We start from the raw sequence: 15,391 nt of genomic DNA, 5'->3' as shown, positions 1-15,391 counted from the left end.
TTAGATATTACACATTTATAGCTTATTTTTTTACTTTTCATTCACAAACCAGCTGTGGGAAATACTCGTTTAACGCCAGACCCATTTGAGCTGCTATCATCCTCAAAGCCCTTGATGTGGTCGGTATCCCACATATCTTGTATATATTTCATCTGGGCAAAGTTGAAGCCGAGCATATCGCTGACATTTGTGAGCGCAGATCTCAGAGAGTCTCTGAGCTGTTGCATTTCAGGCTCCATCATGCGATTGGCCACAATCTGACGGTGAAAGTTGCGAAGGCAGAAAAGCAAAACGCGTGTCACCAAAGGCAAGTTCCACTTTTTCTCAATCCAAATATGGATGAACTTGAATAATCCCGTCACCTTGTCCAGAGGGAATGTTAGTAGAGCATCTTCTACCAAGGCAGGTTTGATCTTCTGTAAAACGTCCATAAGATATCGTTCGGGATCAACATTTAACGTAGCCAAAATGACATGTCTCGGATTTGGTTTGCTCTCCAAATCTGTTATACAAATATCCAAGGCCTCAAATAGCTTCTCACCAGCTTTCAAAGAGTCGATGGTGTGTTTGGACACAGCTTGGCCTGTGCCCTCGGTCTCATCACCATCTTGGTCCTGTTGCAGATCCCGGTCTAGAGACTCTACGAGATTTTCTTCGTATTGCTGTTCGAGTTCATTTTCACGCTCTTCTTCGATGAACAGGGGCTCGTCGGTCATTTCCCATAAACGGATAGTCTTATCGTGAGAGGCAGACACCACGAAGGTTCCATCATTTGCAACAGCAAGAGCCCAAACCTCGCCAAAGTGACCTTGAAGCTTTTGAATTTGTGTAAACTTACGTCCGTCCCAGTATTTCACTAGGCCATCTTTACCACAAGAGAAAAAGTAGTGAGTCTGAGGCTCGAACATAACACGAAGAACAGAGTCGTCGTGTGCGAAGATAGACTTGTGGCAATCACCAAAATCAAGACCCCAGATCTTTATATTTTTGTCTGCAGCACTCGAAATCAGTACTTTAGAATCGTGAGAAATATCAAGAGAAAGAACAGGAAGCTGATGTCCGTAAAGATTCAAGAAAAACTTGAGTGTATCCCTGTAGTAGACCTTGATGGTATTGTCCAAAAGAGAAGCAGCGACAAGCTTTCCATCGGGAGACAGTTTTACAGCAAGCACATCATCAGAGAACTCGATTTTGTGGGTATTTTTCAAAGTCATTTTGGGCACTGTAACCCCTTCGTGACCGGGCACTTCTTCTTGAACGATTCTGAACTCCCAGAACTTTACAGTTTTATCTGCACCACCTGTGACCAGACTCTTTCCATCTGTCGCAACATCCATGCTCCACACTGATCCTTCATGGGCAGGGAATATCCCGATCAGTGATGAAGTGGTAATATCGTAGAGCTCAAGGTTGCCCTCTTTGGTGCCAGCAACAACCAGAGCATCTCCAGGTAGGAACCTAATAGCTATGATATAACCAGTACCTGTCAAAGTACGCAAGCAAGAGTTTGTGCGAGAGTTGAAGATCTTGATCTGACCGTTGCTTCCAGCTGCCAAAAGCTTGTTGTCTGCACTCAAACAAACGTCACGCACATCAGTACGGGTTCCGGGCAGCTCAATCGCGTAAATACGTTCCGGATTTTCCGTGAGTGGCCAAGTCTCGATGGAGTTGTTGGCCAGGTTCACCACGATCTGGTTGGGCTTATCCAGAGTGTCGATGCCGCACACCTTGCCCTTGGGGCGGACAATGCTAGTAGGAACATAAATATCTGAAATGGTCAAAGAAATATCCTCATTCGTATCTTTCTTCTTTGCTGCTCGCTTCTCCTTTCTTCTGAGGGCCTTTTTCTGCTCCTCCGCTGAACGTAGTCTCCAGGACTGTACTGCATCAGCGGTAGCGACGATGAGCTGCTCATTTGAATATTTGACGTCAACGGCACGATGCTTGGACTGCTTTTCCAAAGACCCCTCAAGACTAAACCGGTGGTTTGTTTGATCGTCCAGATCGATGGCCCAGACGTTGATCTCTGCAGTGTTGGAGACTGTGAATAGTCGCTTTTCATGAGTACTTGCAACAGCACCCCAGCATTCAGATTTATGAGCAACATGAGACTCTACAGAAAACTGAGTTTCAAGATCCCAGAGTTTCATGACACCATCTTTGGCCGTGGAAACCAGCCACTGATCCGAGAGTAAAACAACAGCAGTAACAGGGCCTCGGTGACCACGGAGTCTGAACAGACCAGTTTCTTCAACTAAATCCCATACCACGACATTTGTATCAAACGAGCCCGAAATCAGTCGGGTTCCTGACTGATCAAAGGTCAGCGCGGAGATACCTGACTTGTGGCCATTAAACGTGATCAAGCAGGCACCGCTATGCATATCCCACACCCGAATAGACCCATCACTGTAACCAGCAGCAATAAGACTCGAAATGGGTTCATAGGCAAGTCTTTGCACCTGGACTCTCCCCTGCTGCAGAGCGGGTTCTACGAAGCGATGTACAAGTTCAGACTTTTTCAGGTCCCAGACCTGCACAGCCTCTGCGGCTCCTACAATAGCTGTACCTGCACTAGATCCTGCAACGTGGACAACATTGGTATTGCTAGACACAATGCCGAATGTAGAGCTAAGCTCTAACCGGGTATAGCTTTGAACCATGAAGAAAAAAAAATATTACCTAACCACCGGACTTTACACAGAGCGTTGGAAAAAAAATAAAAGGTTACAATATAGTTCAGTTTTTTATATTACTTCTGGGAGCCACGGTTGACACCGATAGCACTGAGCTTTTGCTGATAGCTGGCCACGGGTTGAATTTTGCGCACAGATCTAACTTCGTCTGCCGAGAATCCAGGTATACGCATATTCCAGTTCCGTTCGAGATGTAATTGAATGTCTTTAGCTTCCAATGTATCTGAGTGACGGTGTTTTGCGATCTTGCAGGCAAACGACGTGACAGATGTAATGAACTCGTCAGTCAAGTCGTACAAAAGCTCCTCGATGTCACCGTCAATCGCAGTGGCATTGTCTTCGCCCAGCACGCCGGCAACGAGTTCGCTGAGCTTACGTTTCGAAAGAACGCGATCGCCCGTAACCTCGAATCCGGGGATGCGGGCAAGTGCCGGCGAATTAAGAGCGTTAGCACTAGATGCACCGCCATTCAGTAGTGTGGGACGGCCTGGGCGAACCGTCACTGGAACAGGCTGAGCAACGTTAAGGGTATGCGGGACAGCCAGGCTGTTTGTTCTGCTTCCGCTACCGGACATAGCGGCCATTCTACGAGTGACAGGCCCAGAAACATCTCCTGGCGTTCCTGCTGCAGCACCCGTTGGTGTACCGGGAGCTTGGGGCGGTTGAGGGGTTCCTCCTTGTCTCAATGCTGCATTGGGCATTCCTGCCGCGGGTGCTGTACGCTGATTTTGCTGAGCTGGAATTCCCTGAGCACCCATACGCTGGGCGCCAGGCCCAGGCAGGCCTTGCGAGGGCTGCATCATTCCTATCTGGGGACTGCCATTGATATGGCCAACTGGGGTGTTCTGCTGCACTTGCTGCACCTGTGCCTGTTGTGCCTGCTGTGCTTGCTGTGCCTGCTGTGCCTGCTGCGCTTGGTGAGCCTGCTGCGCTTGAGCCTGGGCCTGGGCTTGGGCCTGGGCCTGGCCGGGAGCCATTTGCATTTGCGGCTGCTGCTGCTGCTGTGCCTGTTGCTGCTGCTGCTGCTGCTGCTGCTGTTGTTGTTGTTGTTGTTGCTGAGCGGCAACTTGTCTAGCAAGCTGTGGATTCTGGCGCATGGCATTTCTTAAATCCTGCAGAATCTGCGCCTCACGCTGTCGATACTGATCACGACGCTGCTGGATCAGCTGTAGGCTCTGATGAAGACGTTGCGGGTCTTCCTGAGACTGTCCGCTCCGGAGCATAGTCTCGATACGTTCTGCACGACGTGCCAACTCCACCTGTTGGCGCCTTAGGTCCGTGACGGCTTGTTGCCGCTGTTGAATTGCTTGATAAGTTTGCATACTTGCGACAGCATTCTGCTGGCCTTGCTGGACCCGCATTTGCTGCTGCGCCATTTGTTGCTGCTGTGCAGCTGAGTTCTCAAACTGGTTAATCTGGCTAACAGGACGAGCTGCCGCTTGAGGGCCGCCTTGGCCGCCAGGCATTTGACGCAATGCGATACCACCGGGCCCAGCTTGGGGCATAGCTCCACGTGGATTCATACGTCTTACATCGTTAGGTCCCCCCTGAGGCTGTCCGGCGTTTGCGGCAACTGCAGCCGCGTTGCCCTGGCGATTCTGGGCAATCTGGGCTTGGTAGCGCTGAAGCAGATCGCGAATCGAGTTAGCACGCTGAAGATGAGCCGCTCCCTCGGTTGTATCCTGACCAAGACGTTGAGCTTGCTCCATCTCATGCTGGTACTGGCCAACCAGCCGCTGTAGCTGCTGGGTGATATTTTGCGGATTGCCCGTCGGTTGTTGGCTCATGACAAAGACACATCTCGGTGGGAGGATCTGAAATGGGCAGCGGAGAACTAGTAAAAGTATGCAAAATAATTAGTGTTAGACGTTATATTAGGAAGGATGATCACGCACAGAGTCGACAAAGTCATCGATAATAGCAGGCCACGCCAGGTTCTCGTCATATTCGGCCAGAGTCGGGTCGTTCTGGGCATACTCAAAGAACACCAGGGCCATATTCCAAGTGTCGCGGCTGACGCTGTAGTTTTTTTCGGTCATGAATGCGATCCATCGCTCAGCAATGGCGTAGCGGGGCACCAGAAGTAATGTCCAGTATGCGACAGCTTGATCGATGGGCAGCATCCGTTGGCCCTCTGAAACAATATACGGGAAAACATAGCGATACACGCGACCAAAGTAGGCCCTGTTTTCTTTTATTTTGTGCTTCATGACGCTAGTTGCCTTGATCATTGCCGGTAGATCACTACATGACCAGCGTGCCCACCCATCAATATACGGTAGTTTCGCAAATACACCGAGCTGTGGAGCCTGGAGCTCATATGCTAGAGCAAGTACCACCTCGTCATCCAATTCAACCCCCAAGTCCCTGACCAGCTCGATAGTGCCATCGTAGTCGGTGGTGGTTGCACCGCCGGGCGCGTAGCGACTCCATATAGGGGAAAGCACCGGCACATATCGTTTCCTCCTCAGATCTATTTCGTATGCTATCATTTTGGTTGCTCGCACGACATTGTTTTCTGCCTGTAGAGCTTGCTCTGCCTCTTCAACGAGACACCCGGTACTTTTGGCAATCTCTTGGGCCATGACTAAAGGGTCAAGCCTGAGCCGGTTGTGAGAATTAAACCTTTTCGACAACTTGATCCACAATTGACCGAATCAGTTGGAGCATTTCCACTTTAATGTCTTCAGACACCATAGCTTTGTTAGTTATCCGCCTTTCCGTGCTGTTGTTTTACCTACCCATTGCTTTGGCAGTCACCTGTTGAGTTATGCTGTCGAAATTAAGACTGTCTGCAGCGCTAAGCTCCGCGCTGGCAAGCGTCGACACCTGGTCGTACCACCCGCTTTGCTCGAGGCGCTCATGCAAATGTTTAGAGAGCCTCTCCAGCTCGCCGCTTTTCGCCAAGTATTCCTCCACTTGGGTCATAGTTAGAATAAACCTCGCGTGATTACTTATCCGCTAACAAAACCAGTGTGTTGTTTTGCAATAAAAGGTTCGAGTGGGCTTTTGGAGATTGCTGAAAAGTCAAGAGGTTGTTTTTGTTTGGTTTCAAGCCATTGATGATTCCAGCTTCACTTAGCCGGGCTCGCTGCACAGGCAAATTAGGATTCATAAACTACGCTTACCTCACGCTACGTCGATCATACCACATGAGCAAGGCTAACCTAGATTTAAGTAAGGCCAAGGTGACCAAATTCACTGAACTCGATGAGCCAAAGTGGGTTCAGACCAATTTAATCAAGTTCATCGACCCGCAAGGTAAAGAGCGGGACTGGGAATGCTGCTCGCGAAAGACGCGTGTCGAGGGTTCAGACTGCGACGGTGTCGGCATTATTGCCATTCTTGAGAAACCGTCAGGCCCAGAAATTGTTCTCCAGAAGCAATTCCGTCCTCCTGTTGAAGGCGTCTGCATTGAGTTCCCGGCCGGTCTTTTGGATCCTAATGAGACTCTGGAAACGTGTGCTGAGAGAGAACTCCTGGAAGAGACTGGCTATATTGGGAAAGCGATCAAGTCCAGCCCTGTTATTTTCAATGATCCTGGTTTCTGCAACACCAATCTCAAGCTAGTGCACGTCAATGTAGATCTCAGTGATCCTTGCAACAAGAACCCTGAACCTCAGCTCGAGGAAAACGAGTTCATTGAGTCTTTCACGGTATCTCTGGCCAATTTCCAGAAACAACTTGAGGAATTCGCCGCCCAGGGCTACAAAATCGACGCTCGTGTCCAAAACGTATCCGATGGTATCGAGCTCGCTAAAAAGTATCAGCTTTAGACGCCTATGCCTTCATAGTGTTTAGGTAATTTTTCACTGAGGACGTTAGATCCTGTCTAATTTTCTAGTTTTGGGAAAGCAAATGAATGTTTCGAATACGAAACTATCATACTAAAAACCGGTTCCTCCGGCTGCTAGATTATGCCGAGGTGCCGGGGTCTCCGTCTATGAGATCACCCCTCAACAATGACTATTTATTACGATCGAAAGCGAATCTTCGCTATGGAAGCCAAGATTCAAAATTAGAACAAGCTACGGTGCTGGCCGCCTATTTTGAAAACTTTAAACACAAAAACATCAAAGGACTTGAAAAAACACTACAAAAGCGGTTGAACATTGCTGACCTGCTGAAAGAGGAAGTCGCATGGCAGTCTGGAGAGCTTAGTCCGGCAATGCGCCAGTTAATTGAAGATTCAGAGGTTTCACATGACGATATCAAGGCTCTGTTGGACTGCTTTTTTGCACCAACACTAACCGAAGCACTTGAAGTCATGAAAGGCAGAAGATGGCCTAGTTTCCTTGTTATTTATACCCTCAACCGTGAGGTCCATTCACAGATTGAAGCATATCACGCCATTAAGCTATACTTGAGCACAATTGAGCAAGCAAAGTCTGATTTTCAAGTTGAAATGACCTCTTTAGCTCTCAGGATCGCTCAAGATCATATAGTAGAGATGGCTCCACCCATATGTGAGATTTTCTCCACTTACGGCTCGGTCGAAGCAAAAAGCCCAGCGGCCCTCAACGAACTGTTGTGGGTGCTTGCGAAATTCGGTACGACATGGACAAAGAGCGAGAGCTTGGTTTTGATTGCGGCTCAAGAAATACTTGTCAAGAGTATGGGACGAGTGAATTTAGATATGAAGGGAAGGGTTGGTCTAGCGTACACGGTTCTACCGTCTTCTCGAAAAACTGCCTTGAATCTCGTCAACCTCGAGCACGATAAAACTGATGGCTTTGTTTATCACGTTGGACGCCAAATGATCGAGATTATGGCGGCCCAGTCGGCCGAAGAAATCCTAGCAGGGTTGAATTCCGTTGAACCAGAGCACCGGACGTCCCGAGTTTGGTCGATCGTTCTATTGAGTTTGCGAAATCAAGGTCTTTTGAACTCAGCTCTTGCCAAACGGTTGTGGGGACACTTGAAAAACACCAAAGTTCGGTTCTCCCAGCAGATGGCGGAGCTCTTACTTGTGCCATTGCAAACAATCAGTGAAAAGATAACACATTTCAAGTTCCTTGAACAGTCCGGTATTAAGGTTAACACAGGCATTCTAAGTGCGTTTTTTCATGTCTCAAGCCGACATGAGCTATCCCTGGCTACAACTTTGGTCAGTTCGTTTGGTGACATGGCCAATGACCCCTCTGTTCTTACCGCAAGAATAGCAGCAGAGGCCAAGCACAACAAAAAAGCAGTTTGGAACACTTATCAAGAGATCCTTAAACAAACCGCTCCATCTGCAGATGTACTCGAAAGCCTGTGTGTTGCAGCCTGGGTGCGTTTAAAATGGGATGATGCTTTAGCAGTCCAAAGGACTATCCCTGAGATCCACAAGTGGGTAAGACGGGAATCAGATGATATCTTCCGGCTCTACCCCACGCAAAGATTGCTCTATGCCTATGTTTTTATGCTCGGGAAAGCTCGTTATGATGTCGAGCTTCTTGAAGTTCTTCCTTGGCTTGAAAACCTTAATTTCTCACCCGAAAAGCGGACATTGTGTGCTTTGATTCATTATAGCTCTCACGGACAAGCCCTATTGAAACTTGGAGCTAAAGCCGAGGGCGAATGGCCAACTCCTGGCGAGTTGGAAGAGTATGCCCATGGTCTATCCAAGACAAGCGCAAGTAACTAATGAGAACGTTCTTCTATCTAATGTATTTCGCTCTCAATGCGTTTAGCTCTAGTAATAAGATCAGCGATATGCGGGTCCTTGGCATCAGTATGCAGCTCATCCAGGGCAACCCCTAGATGGTATAAATATTCAATATTCGGGCCGCTGGGTCCATGCGACCGCACGATATGCGCAGCCAGCTCTTCAGGATCCTGCGGACCCACAAATGCCTCGTTATCTGGAGTGCCAATATATACTTTTGTGCTGAAAGCCGGTGCCTCCGATGCAGGATGGAATTCAATATCAATATCGACGTAGCCATTTTTTTCACGGTAATCCAGTAGTTCCTTCACCTCCTCTTCTTTTGCTGGATCAATTCGGTAGGCAACTCCCCAAACAACATCGTCATGGCCATACGGATGTGGATCATGAAGGGACTGCCAGTACTCTAGACTAACCAAGGTAACAACCCTTCCAGGGTTCTCTGGCGTGCCTCGGTGGTCATTAGATGACTGCCAAAACCTCCGGACAGCACCTACAATGTATCCAGGCACTCTTTCAACAGCATGGGGCGGAGGCTTCCAAATGAGCGATCCATAACCGAACACCCAATACGGCATATGAAAGATGATTAGTCGAAGGAAGCGTCATCTTTCAAATGATTATAGGCCGAGGGCGATTATTTTGCCAGCCGCGACGGTTCTACTCCAACGCGGATTTGAAAACGCCTCTAATCCAGGCTTTGAGAGAGAGAGGTTTACTCACTCAGGTCACTGATGAAAAAGTCGTGGCAGCAGCCGAGACACCAACAAAGGTGTATTTGGGTGCCGACCCAAGTGCAGAAAGCCTGCATCTCGGTAATTTGGTTCCATTAACTGTCCTATTGCACTTTTACTTGCGCGGCCACACTGCTATGCCCTTAGTAGGTGGTGCTACCGGCATGGTAGGCGATCCCAGCGGTCGCATGACGGAGCGAGAGGCTATGGAAAATGCCAAACGGGAACGAAATGTAGGCAAAATTCACGCCCAAATGACAAAATTCTTGGAAACGGGTGCCAAAATCGCTCAAAAGTACGGTTACTCTAAGCCAGGCTCGGTTGAGCCCGTGAATAACTACTCATGGTGGAAAGACGTGAGTATGCTTGGGTTCTTGAGCACTTATGGAAGGCACATTCGTGTATCCCAGATGCTCGGACGTGAAAGTGTTCGACAGCGTCTGAAATCTGAGGCAGGCCTTGGATTCAACGAATTCACTTACCAGATTTTACAGGCTTTCGACTTTTACCATCTGTACAAACACCATCAGTGCACTATTCAAATCGGCGGCAATGATCAATGGGGCAACATTACGGCCGGAACCGATCTGATCTCCCGTTTAATCCCCGATGGTAGCGCATTTGGTGTAACGGTGCCTTTGCTCACAACTCCTAGTGGGGAAAAGTTTGGCAAGTCTGCTGGAAATGCTGTGTTCATTGATGGCAAGCTAACCAAACCTTTCCACATGTACCAGTACCTTGTGAATTCACCTGATTCGGTTGTTGAAAGCTATTTGAAACTTTTCACTCTTATTCCCCTTGACGAAATTGCCGAGATCACCAAAAAACATATGCAAGCTCCCGAAGATCGCGTTGCCCAACATCGCCTAGCTTCAGAACTGACAGATATGATCCATGGTGAGGGATCTGCTGCAAATGCTCAGTTTGTTACGGCTATTATGTTTGAAAACGCGAGAGCAACTTCTGCCGAGATCCTCACAGCTTTTGGATCCCAGGGCCTGTTAAATGAACTGCCTGCTGATGAGGTTATTGGTAAACACTGGAAAAACATTCTGGCACTTCTTACTGGCAAATCCAAGTCAGAAACTGGCCGCCTTGTGAAGCAGGGCGGCGTTTACGTTGGTCTTGATCGGAGGCCCTTAAAATCACAGTTTGTCGAGTCCTCTGACATTGAAGATGGCTTGCTCCTCATCCGTATAGGAAAAACCGAGTACTATGCGGTGAAATTGATCTAGATCATTGTACATAGATTTATAAATAATCATACCTCTTCTGGTTGAAAAGATTGTGACACAGCTAGCTCACTCCAACAATCGGGCACCATCAAAAAGTATTGCTCCATACTCTCCCGGAAACGCACCTTGTACTGACGGGGTGATATAACTGTAGGCTCCTTTACCCGAGTCGTAGTCCGACCCTTCACCCAGGACTCGATTTTCTTGTCCCAGGTGTAGGTGCGCACAAAGTCCACGAGACCAGCGTAAACAGTACGGGCTTGTTCATTGATACCAATAACGAGAGAATAGTCCATAACATTCATTTTTGTCAAAAACAAACTGTCATTGTACAAAGATGTTCGGAGCATCTTCTTAGTATGCTCCCGAACAAATAATGGGTGTTCATGGATATATTCCACCATATTCTCATCCAACAAAACCTCGTTAGCTTTACCCGTCTCTGCCGCTTTACGGTTGCGCATAGAACCTTTGAGATCGAACAGCCGTAATGAATCTTGCCCATAAAACAGGTTCTCCATAACCATAACATAGAGCTTATACTGCCGATTGACATTTCGGATCTGTATTTGGTAAAAGCCGAAAATTCGAGCCAAAACACTAGGTAGCTCATGGAATAATGCCTGAGAAGTGTATTCGAAATATGATGGTGCTATCGAAACGAAGGCGTCAAACTCAGGCTGGCTCATCTCCTTGAGAATGAAGCGGTCATTTCTTGTTTTCATGAAGGAAGATCCACTCTTTCCACCGCTTCCTTCCCACGGTATGCATCGGGACAAACTCTGCAGGTATTCATTTTCGATTCCGCACTGCTCACGGATCGCGTCGAACTGTTCGCTGAAAAAGATTTTACAAGAGATTTTGGTTTGACGCTCTTCAAACTGGTAGCGCATATGAACTCCTGTTTGCTTCAAAATGCGCTGTTCTGCGCTAAGAACATTGTCTGGTTCACTCGAGATGCCAGCTCGAATACGACTTTGATAGTCCGGTAAACTCAAGCAAAAAGCAATAATAGAACTGGGCTCATCTTCACGAATCACAACTAGTGAATCATTGAACAAGTGCTCGGTCGGTGAAAGCATATATTCGATTTCACTCCACCGCGTTGACGACCTCTCTGCCCAAAAGTTGACTAGTGACTTGATGAGTGAGTTCCTCTCCAACAGGGGTACAAGTCCTTTGGATTCTGAATCAGGGGCAAGATCTAAATCAGGGGCCGAACCTGCTGTGGCCACTGATCGAGCATCTTCTTCCTGGCCACTTTCTGGAAACTCGCGGCCACTAGATTTGTCTACGTGAGTACGCTGTTGGACATCGTCGTCATTCCAATCTTCCTCAGCATCATTCAGATCCTGCAAAATCTCGGCAACAGGAGGGGCTTGCTTCAAAGTTAATGCATCACGCCGCTCCTTCAGCCGTTGTCTTTCTCGAGTTCGTTCAAGCTCGAACTCTCTAGAGAGCTCTTCAAAATGTTTTACCAGCAGAGATACATGTTGCTCCTTTTTGGGCTTGATTTGAGGCTTCGGAGCCTGATTTTCCAAAGATCCTACCTCGAAATCAATCTTATTGCCAAATTTAGTCTGCACGCGCACCGATGGTGTAGGCTTCTGCGATGAAAGGTCTGGCATACCAATGATGGGCATAGGCTGCGTAACTTCGTCTTCGTCAGGGCTCTCTGCAGGCTCCGAGGAGCTGGTAGCCTCGGCTTGACCCGTTATCTCTGCCGCGGGGGCCAATCCCGGCCCCGTTGAATCCTCACTGAGCTTTTCATCTTCCAAAAACATTGATCTCAAATGCTGCGCTGTGACACGGCGGATATCTTTTTCTGACGGGAAAAACATTCCGTCAAAAGTACTAAAGTCTTGGTGCCATTTCTCCACCAATGCCTGGACATGCAAATAAACATTGTTGAGCGCCAGCGTGTCTTCGGGCTCACTGGTCACAAAGGTCCTATCAAGTAAATTGACTGAAACATCACGATCATATTCCGCTCTTTGCTTGAACTGTGCCAAAGTCTCTAAACCCTCTGAAAGCTTCTCTTCATCAAGACCTTCCAGTTTAACCTGGTTCACACAGTAAAGAATGCTTTCCCAAAACCGGATAAGCTGAGCTCTTATATCCACAAAACTGTCAATTTTGTAGTTAATGGCACCAACAGAGTCGACATGCCGAATAGGAGTTGGGGTTTTCACGTCAAACAAATCAATTGCTTGGTATTCAACTTTAACCGCAAGGTTATGCCAACCAAAATACCGAACATGGTCTCGATAAATGTTATGGGGGCACACGCCGGCACGGAGAGATAGAGGTTTACCCCAGAATGCCAGTTCAAAGTATTTTCCCAAAGAGTATTTCCAAGTAGACGAAGACATAGGCACGACTGGTTGTACTTGATCGCACTTTTTACAATAGCTCCACATCAAAATGGTGTCAGTCATTCCAGGCATGGGGCAATCATGGGGCTCAACTGCGCAGCTCAGGCGTCCTTCGCCATGAATATAATAACGATCGTGTTCTGACATAGCATGGCCACAGTTTTCGGGACAAGAATCGTTGTAAGTTTGACAAAACTGCTCAATCCACTGTCCCAATGTTAAATCTGAGTTCAGATAATAGTCCATCATGACTGACTCGGGGCCAATACATATGATACCAGAAACAGGGCGACATGCTGAGGCAAAAAGCACTACCAAGCTTTGATGGAATGTAGGGGAAAATAAATAAGGACTTTGAGTCTCGAGCTGATCCCACTGTTCTTGAACTTTGTTCCAACGTCCATGGGCTTGCTCATGACGGTTGTTCTGGATTTGAGCCACATAGCGACGGAGGAGTTGCCATCCTCCAGGCAGCTCTGAGGGGACCTTGATACCAAAATCTATAGCTCTCGACTTCCAATCAATAACTTCAGAGTCATCTTGGTCAGCTTCCTCTTTTTCAGGTTCATTCTCAATAGTGGTTTTTGCGTGTACAACTTCATCTTCAAGCTGTTGGGTTAACTTTTGCAAATAAGGACGGCCGAAATCAACGAAAGGAGAGCTGCTCAGTACAGGACCATCATCTATAGCCGGCAACAGGACAAACTGATCTCTCATAAGAGCAGTCTCCAGCTTAAGGCTCGTAACAACCACAGCCATTACCTCCATGAGAGGCTTAACTTGGGCTAGTTCGTTCTCTTCACCTCTCAAAATAATCGTGCAGCCAGAATTTGCAGAGATGCCTGTGAAAAACAGAAATGTTTTGGCCATATCACCATAGCGATATATTCGACGTTCAAACTCAGAGCAAAACCCTAAGCGAGGATTGGTGGAAAGCTTGTCAAAAGAAGACAGAACATCTGCTTGTGTATATCTTGCCAAGCGCTGGATAGCATTTTCAGGGACGTAACAGGCAACAGCTATTCCAGCGAGTGAAAGCATTTCCAGTGCTGAACGTGCAATACTCGTTGTGCTCAAGAGCATGGTTGGTTTGAGTGCCTCAATACGCGTGACGAGTTTTCTCAAATACTCCTGTTCTTGAGCTAGAATGGGTTCTAAACTCATATAGCTACCTGCACCACGTGAGTATTCAATTGGGAAAGTGATCAAGAGAATCCGAGGATTCTGAATATGAGAGGGCATGACTCTCTGGGCGAGTGCATGGGTAAAGATCGTTCCACTAATGCAATCAATATCCTGGGGGGTTCCACCACAAATCCGCTTGACTTTGATCCACTCACGAGGATCGATTTGGTTTGGAAGAAACTCAGCGTGGACGCTTGCAGCGGCCGTATAGAGCGGTTGCAAAAGCACTGATGCCCACGGATCAGAAGGCAGCTCTGCTTCCGCAATAAGCTTGTTTAGATATGCCTCGGTATGATGTGCTGCCGCAGAGCTCAAATCAACTGATGAAGTATGAACGGGGAATTTGACCAACTGCTGTATGGATCTTTGAGAACGGTTGGTGTTGCTTCGCGGACGCGTAATGTGAACTGAAGGCAAGCCGGTTGACGGCATACGATTGGAAAACGAACTGGTCATCGCTTCGTTTGGGTCTGTGTCGTCATCTTCCTCACTATGCTCTAAATGCTCTCCTGTTAATACCGGCCCAAATCTCGCTGCGTTGGGAATTCTGAAATCATCTCTTCGATGAAAGGCGGTCATTGAATCAGGATAAGAGCCAACGAACGATACAGCAGTGACATCTTCTTCGTCTGAGGAACTATGTTGGGTATCCAGTGAAGACATGCATAGCTCACAGCAACGTACATTGCCCGAACCGCTCACATGTGAACCAGCAACCAAACTCGTGCACGAGCCACAAAAGATCTGACCACAAATACGGCAATGATGGCGTCTGCGAAAGGTTGTGAATGGCCGTGAACAGCGAAAACACGATGTGGCGTTCTCATCCTTCATCCAAAACTCTTTAGAGAGAGGATCTGCTGGTCCCTTGCGAGCTCTGCTGTACTGTGCTGATAGGTACGCCCTTGAATAAGAAACAGTCGATATAATACTGTCAGTATCACCAAATGTATCTGCTGGTGTGTCAATTGCGATGGCTGGAACACTCGTCAACATGGGGACGGACGGTTCCGATGATACTCCCACTAGAGGAGTTTTAGATACAGGCAAAAAACCACTGCTTGATTGCTCTGAATTACCAATTGCCGCAATAGAAATAGCTGTATCATTTCTATTGAGAGGAGGAGGCTTGGCCGGGGAGTTTGCCCCATTGGTATCAGCTTTGTTTTCGCCTGGAGCCTCAGAAGCATTTTGATTGGCAATTGAAAAACTCTGCAGCTGTGCTGATGCACTCTCAGCTGGAGTAGATAAAGCTGTAGACGAGCTTGGGATCAAAGATGATACAACTGTTGATGCAGCATCTTTGACGCGGTCATAAATATTAATATAGCTTGGTGGCCTGGGCGAGTAGACTTCGCTTTCAGGAAAAGTAACAAATTCCGACATCACAAGCTAAAAAATACAATTGAAGGCTGTGGAAGCCAACTAAGCAAGCTCTAGCTTCCAAGCCAGACTGTCAAGTGGATGTGTATGTGAGGTAAAGTGGTTTGAGGTTACGTGAAACACGCTCCCAAAA

The 15,391-nt window shown here is 47.6% G+C and overlaps 9 protein-coding genes across 9 annotated transcripts; 3 read left to right on the top strand and 6 right to left on the bottom strand.

Annotated features, from left to right (window-relative positions):
- Nucleotides 1-41: 41 nt before the first annotated feature.
- B9G98_00850 (putative WD repeat-containing protein C3D6.12) lies at nt 42-2,663 on the bottom strand (the record flags this gene model as incomplete). Its single annotated transcript, XM_024807408.1, has 1 exon — nt 42-2,663. The coding sequence occupies one exon, from the start codon at nt 2,661-2,663 to the stop codon at nt 42-44; it is 2,622 nt and encodes an 873-aa protein (XP_024663176.1).
- Nucleotides 2,664-2,752: 89 nt separating this feature from the next.
- On the bottom strand, nt 2,753-4,483 carry B9G98_00849 (Transcription initiation factor TFIID subunit 12; the record flags this gene model as incomplete). The annotated part of the gene is made up of 1 exon (XM_024807407.1): nt 2,753-4,483. One exon carries the CDS (start codon nt 4,481-4,483, stop codon nt 2,753-2,755), a length of 1,731 nt encoding a protein of 576 aa, XP_024663175.1.
- An 87-nt stretch (nt 4,484-4,570) lies between these two features.
- B9G98_00848 (Defective in cullin neddylation protein 1) lies at nt 4,571-5,281 on the bottom strand (the record flags this gene model as incomplete). Its single annotated transcript, XM_024807406.1, has 1 exon — nt 4,571-5,281. One exon carries the CDS (start codon nt 5,279-5,281, stop codon nt 4,571-4,573), a length of 711 nt encoding a protein of 236 aa, XP_024663174.1.
- Nucleotides 5,282-5,315: 34 nt separating this feature from the next.
- On the bottom strand, nt 5,316-5,624 carry B9G98_00847 (Transcription and mRNA export factor SUS1; the record flags this gene model as incomplete). Its single annotated transcript, XM_024807405.1, has 2 exons — nt 5,316-5,395; nt 5,438-5,624. 2 exons carry the CDS (start codon nt 5,622-5,624, stop codon nt 5,316-5,318), a joined length of 267 nt encoding a protein of 88 aa, XP_024663173.1.
- A 224-nt stretch (nt 5,625-5,848) lies between these two features.
- B9G98_00846 (ADP-ribose pyrophosphatase) lies at nt 5,849-6,472 on the top strand (the record flags this gene model as incomplete). Its single annotated transcript, XM_024807404.1, has 1 exon — nt 5,849-6,472. One exon carries the CDS (start codon nt 5,849-5,851, stop codon nt 6,470-6,472), a length of 624 nt encoding a protein of 207 aa, XP_024663172.1.
- An 86-nt stretch (nt 6,473-6,558) lies between these two features.
- B9G98_00845 (hypothetical protein) lies at nt 6,559-8,325 on the top strand (the record flags this gene model as incomplete). The annotated part of the gene is made up of 1 exon (XM_024807403.1): nt 6,559-8,325. The coding sequence occupies one exon, from the start codon at nt 6,559-6,561 to the stop codon at nt 8,323-8,325; it is 1,767 nt and encodes a 588-aa protein (XP_024663171.1).
- A 17-nt stretch (nt 8,326-8,342) lies between these two features.
- Nucleotides 8,343-8,924, bottom strand: B9G98_00844 (Putative glutathione-specific gamma-glutamylcyclotransferase 2; the record flags this gene model as incomplete). Its single annotated transcript, XM_024807402.1, has 1 exon — nt 8,343-8,924. One exon carries the CDS (start codon nt 8,922-8,924, stop codon nt 8,343-8,345), a length of 582 nt encoding a protein of 193 aa, XP_024663170.1.
- Nucleotides 8,925-8,962: 38 nt separating this feature from the next.
- B9G98_00843 (Tyrosine--tRNA ligase, mitochondrial) lies at nt 8,963-10,315 on the top strand (the record flags this gene model as incomplete). The annotated part of the gene is made up of 1 exon (XM_024807401.1): nt 8,963-10,315. One exon carries the CDS (start codon nt 8,963-8,965, stop codon nt 10,313-10,315), a length of 1,353 nt encoding a protein of 450 aa, XP_024663169.1.
- A 26-nt stretch (nt 10,316-10,341) lies between these two features.
- B9G98_00842 (1-phosphatidylinositol 3-phosphate 5-kinase fab1) lies at nt 10,342-15,261 on the bottom strand (the record flags this gene model as incomplete). Its single annotated transcript, XM_024807400.1, has 1 exon — nt 10,342-15,261. One exon carries the CDS (start codon nt 15,259-15,261, stop codon nt 10,342-10,344), a length of 4,920 nt encoding a protein of 1,639 aa, XP_024663168.1.
- Nucleotides 15,262-15,391: the final 130 nt, after the last annotated feature.

This window comes from Wickerhamiella sorbophila, assembly GCF_002251995.1.
Source record: "Wickerhamiella sorbophila strain DS02 chromosome Unknown contig1, whole genome shotgun sequence".
NCBI lineage: Eukaryota > Fungi > Ascomycota > Dipodascomycetes > Dipodascales > Trichomonascaceae > Wickerhamiella > Wickerhamiella sorbophila.
The sequence above is the reverse complement of the archived record's forward strand: the minus strand, read 5'-3'. Positions and strand labels throughout refer to the sequence as shown.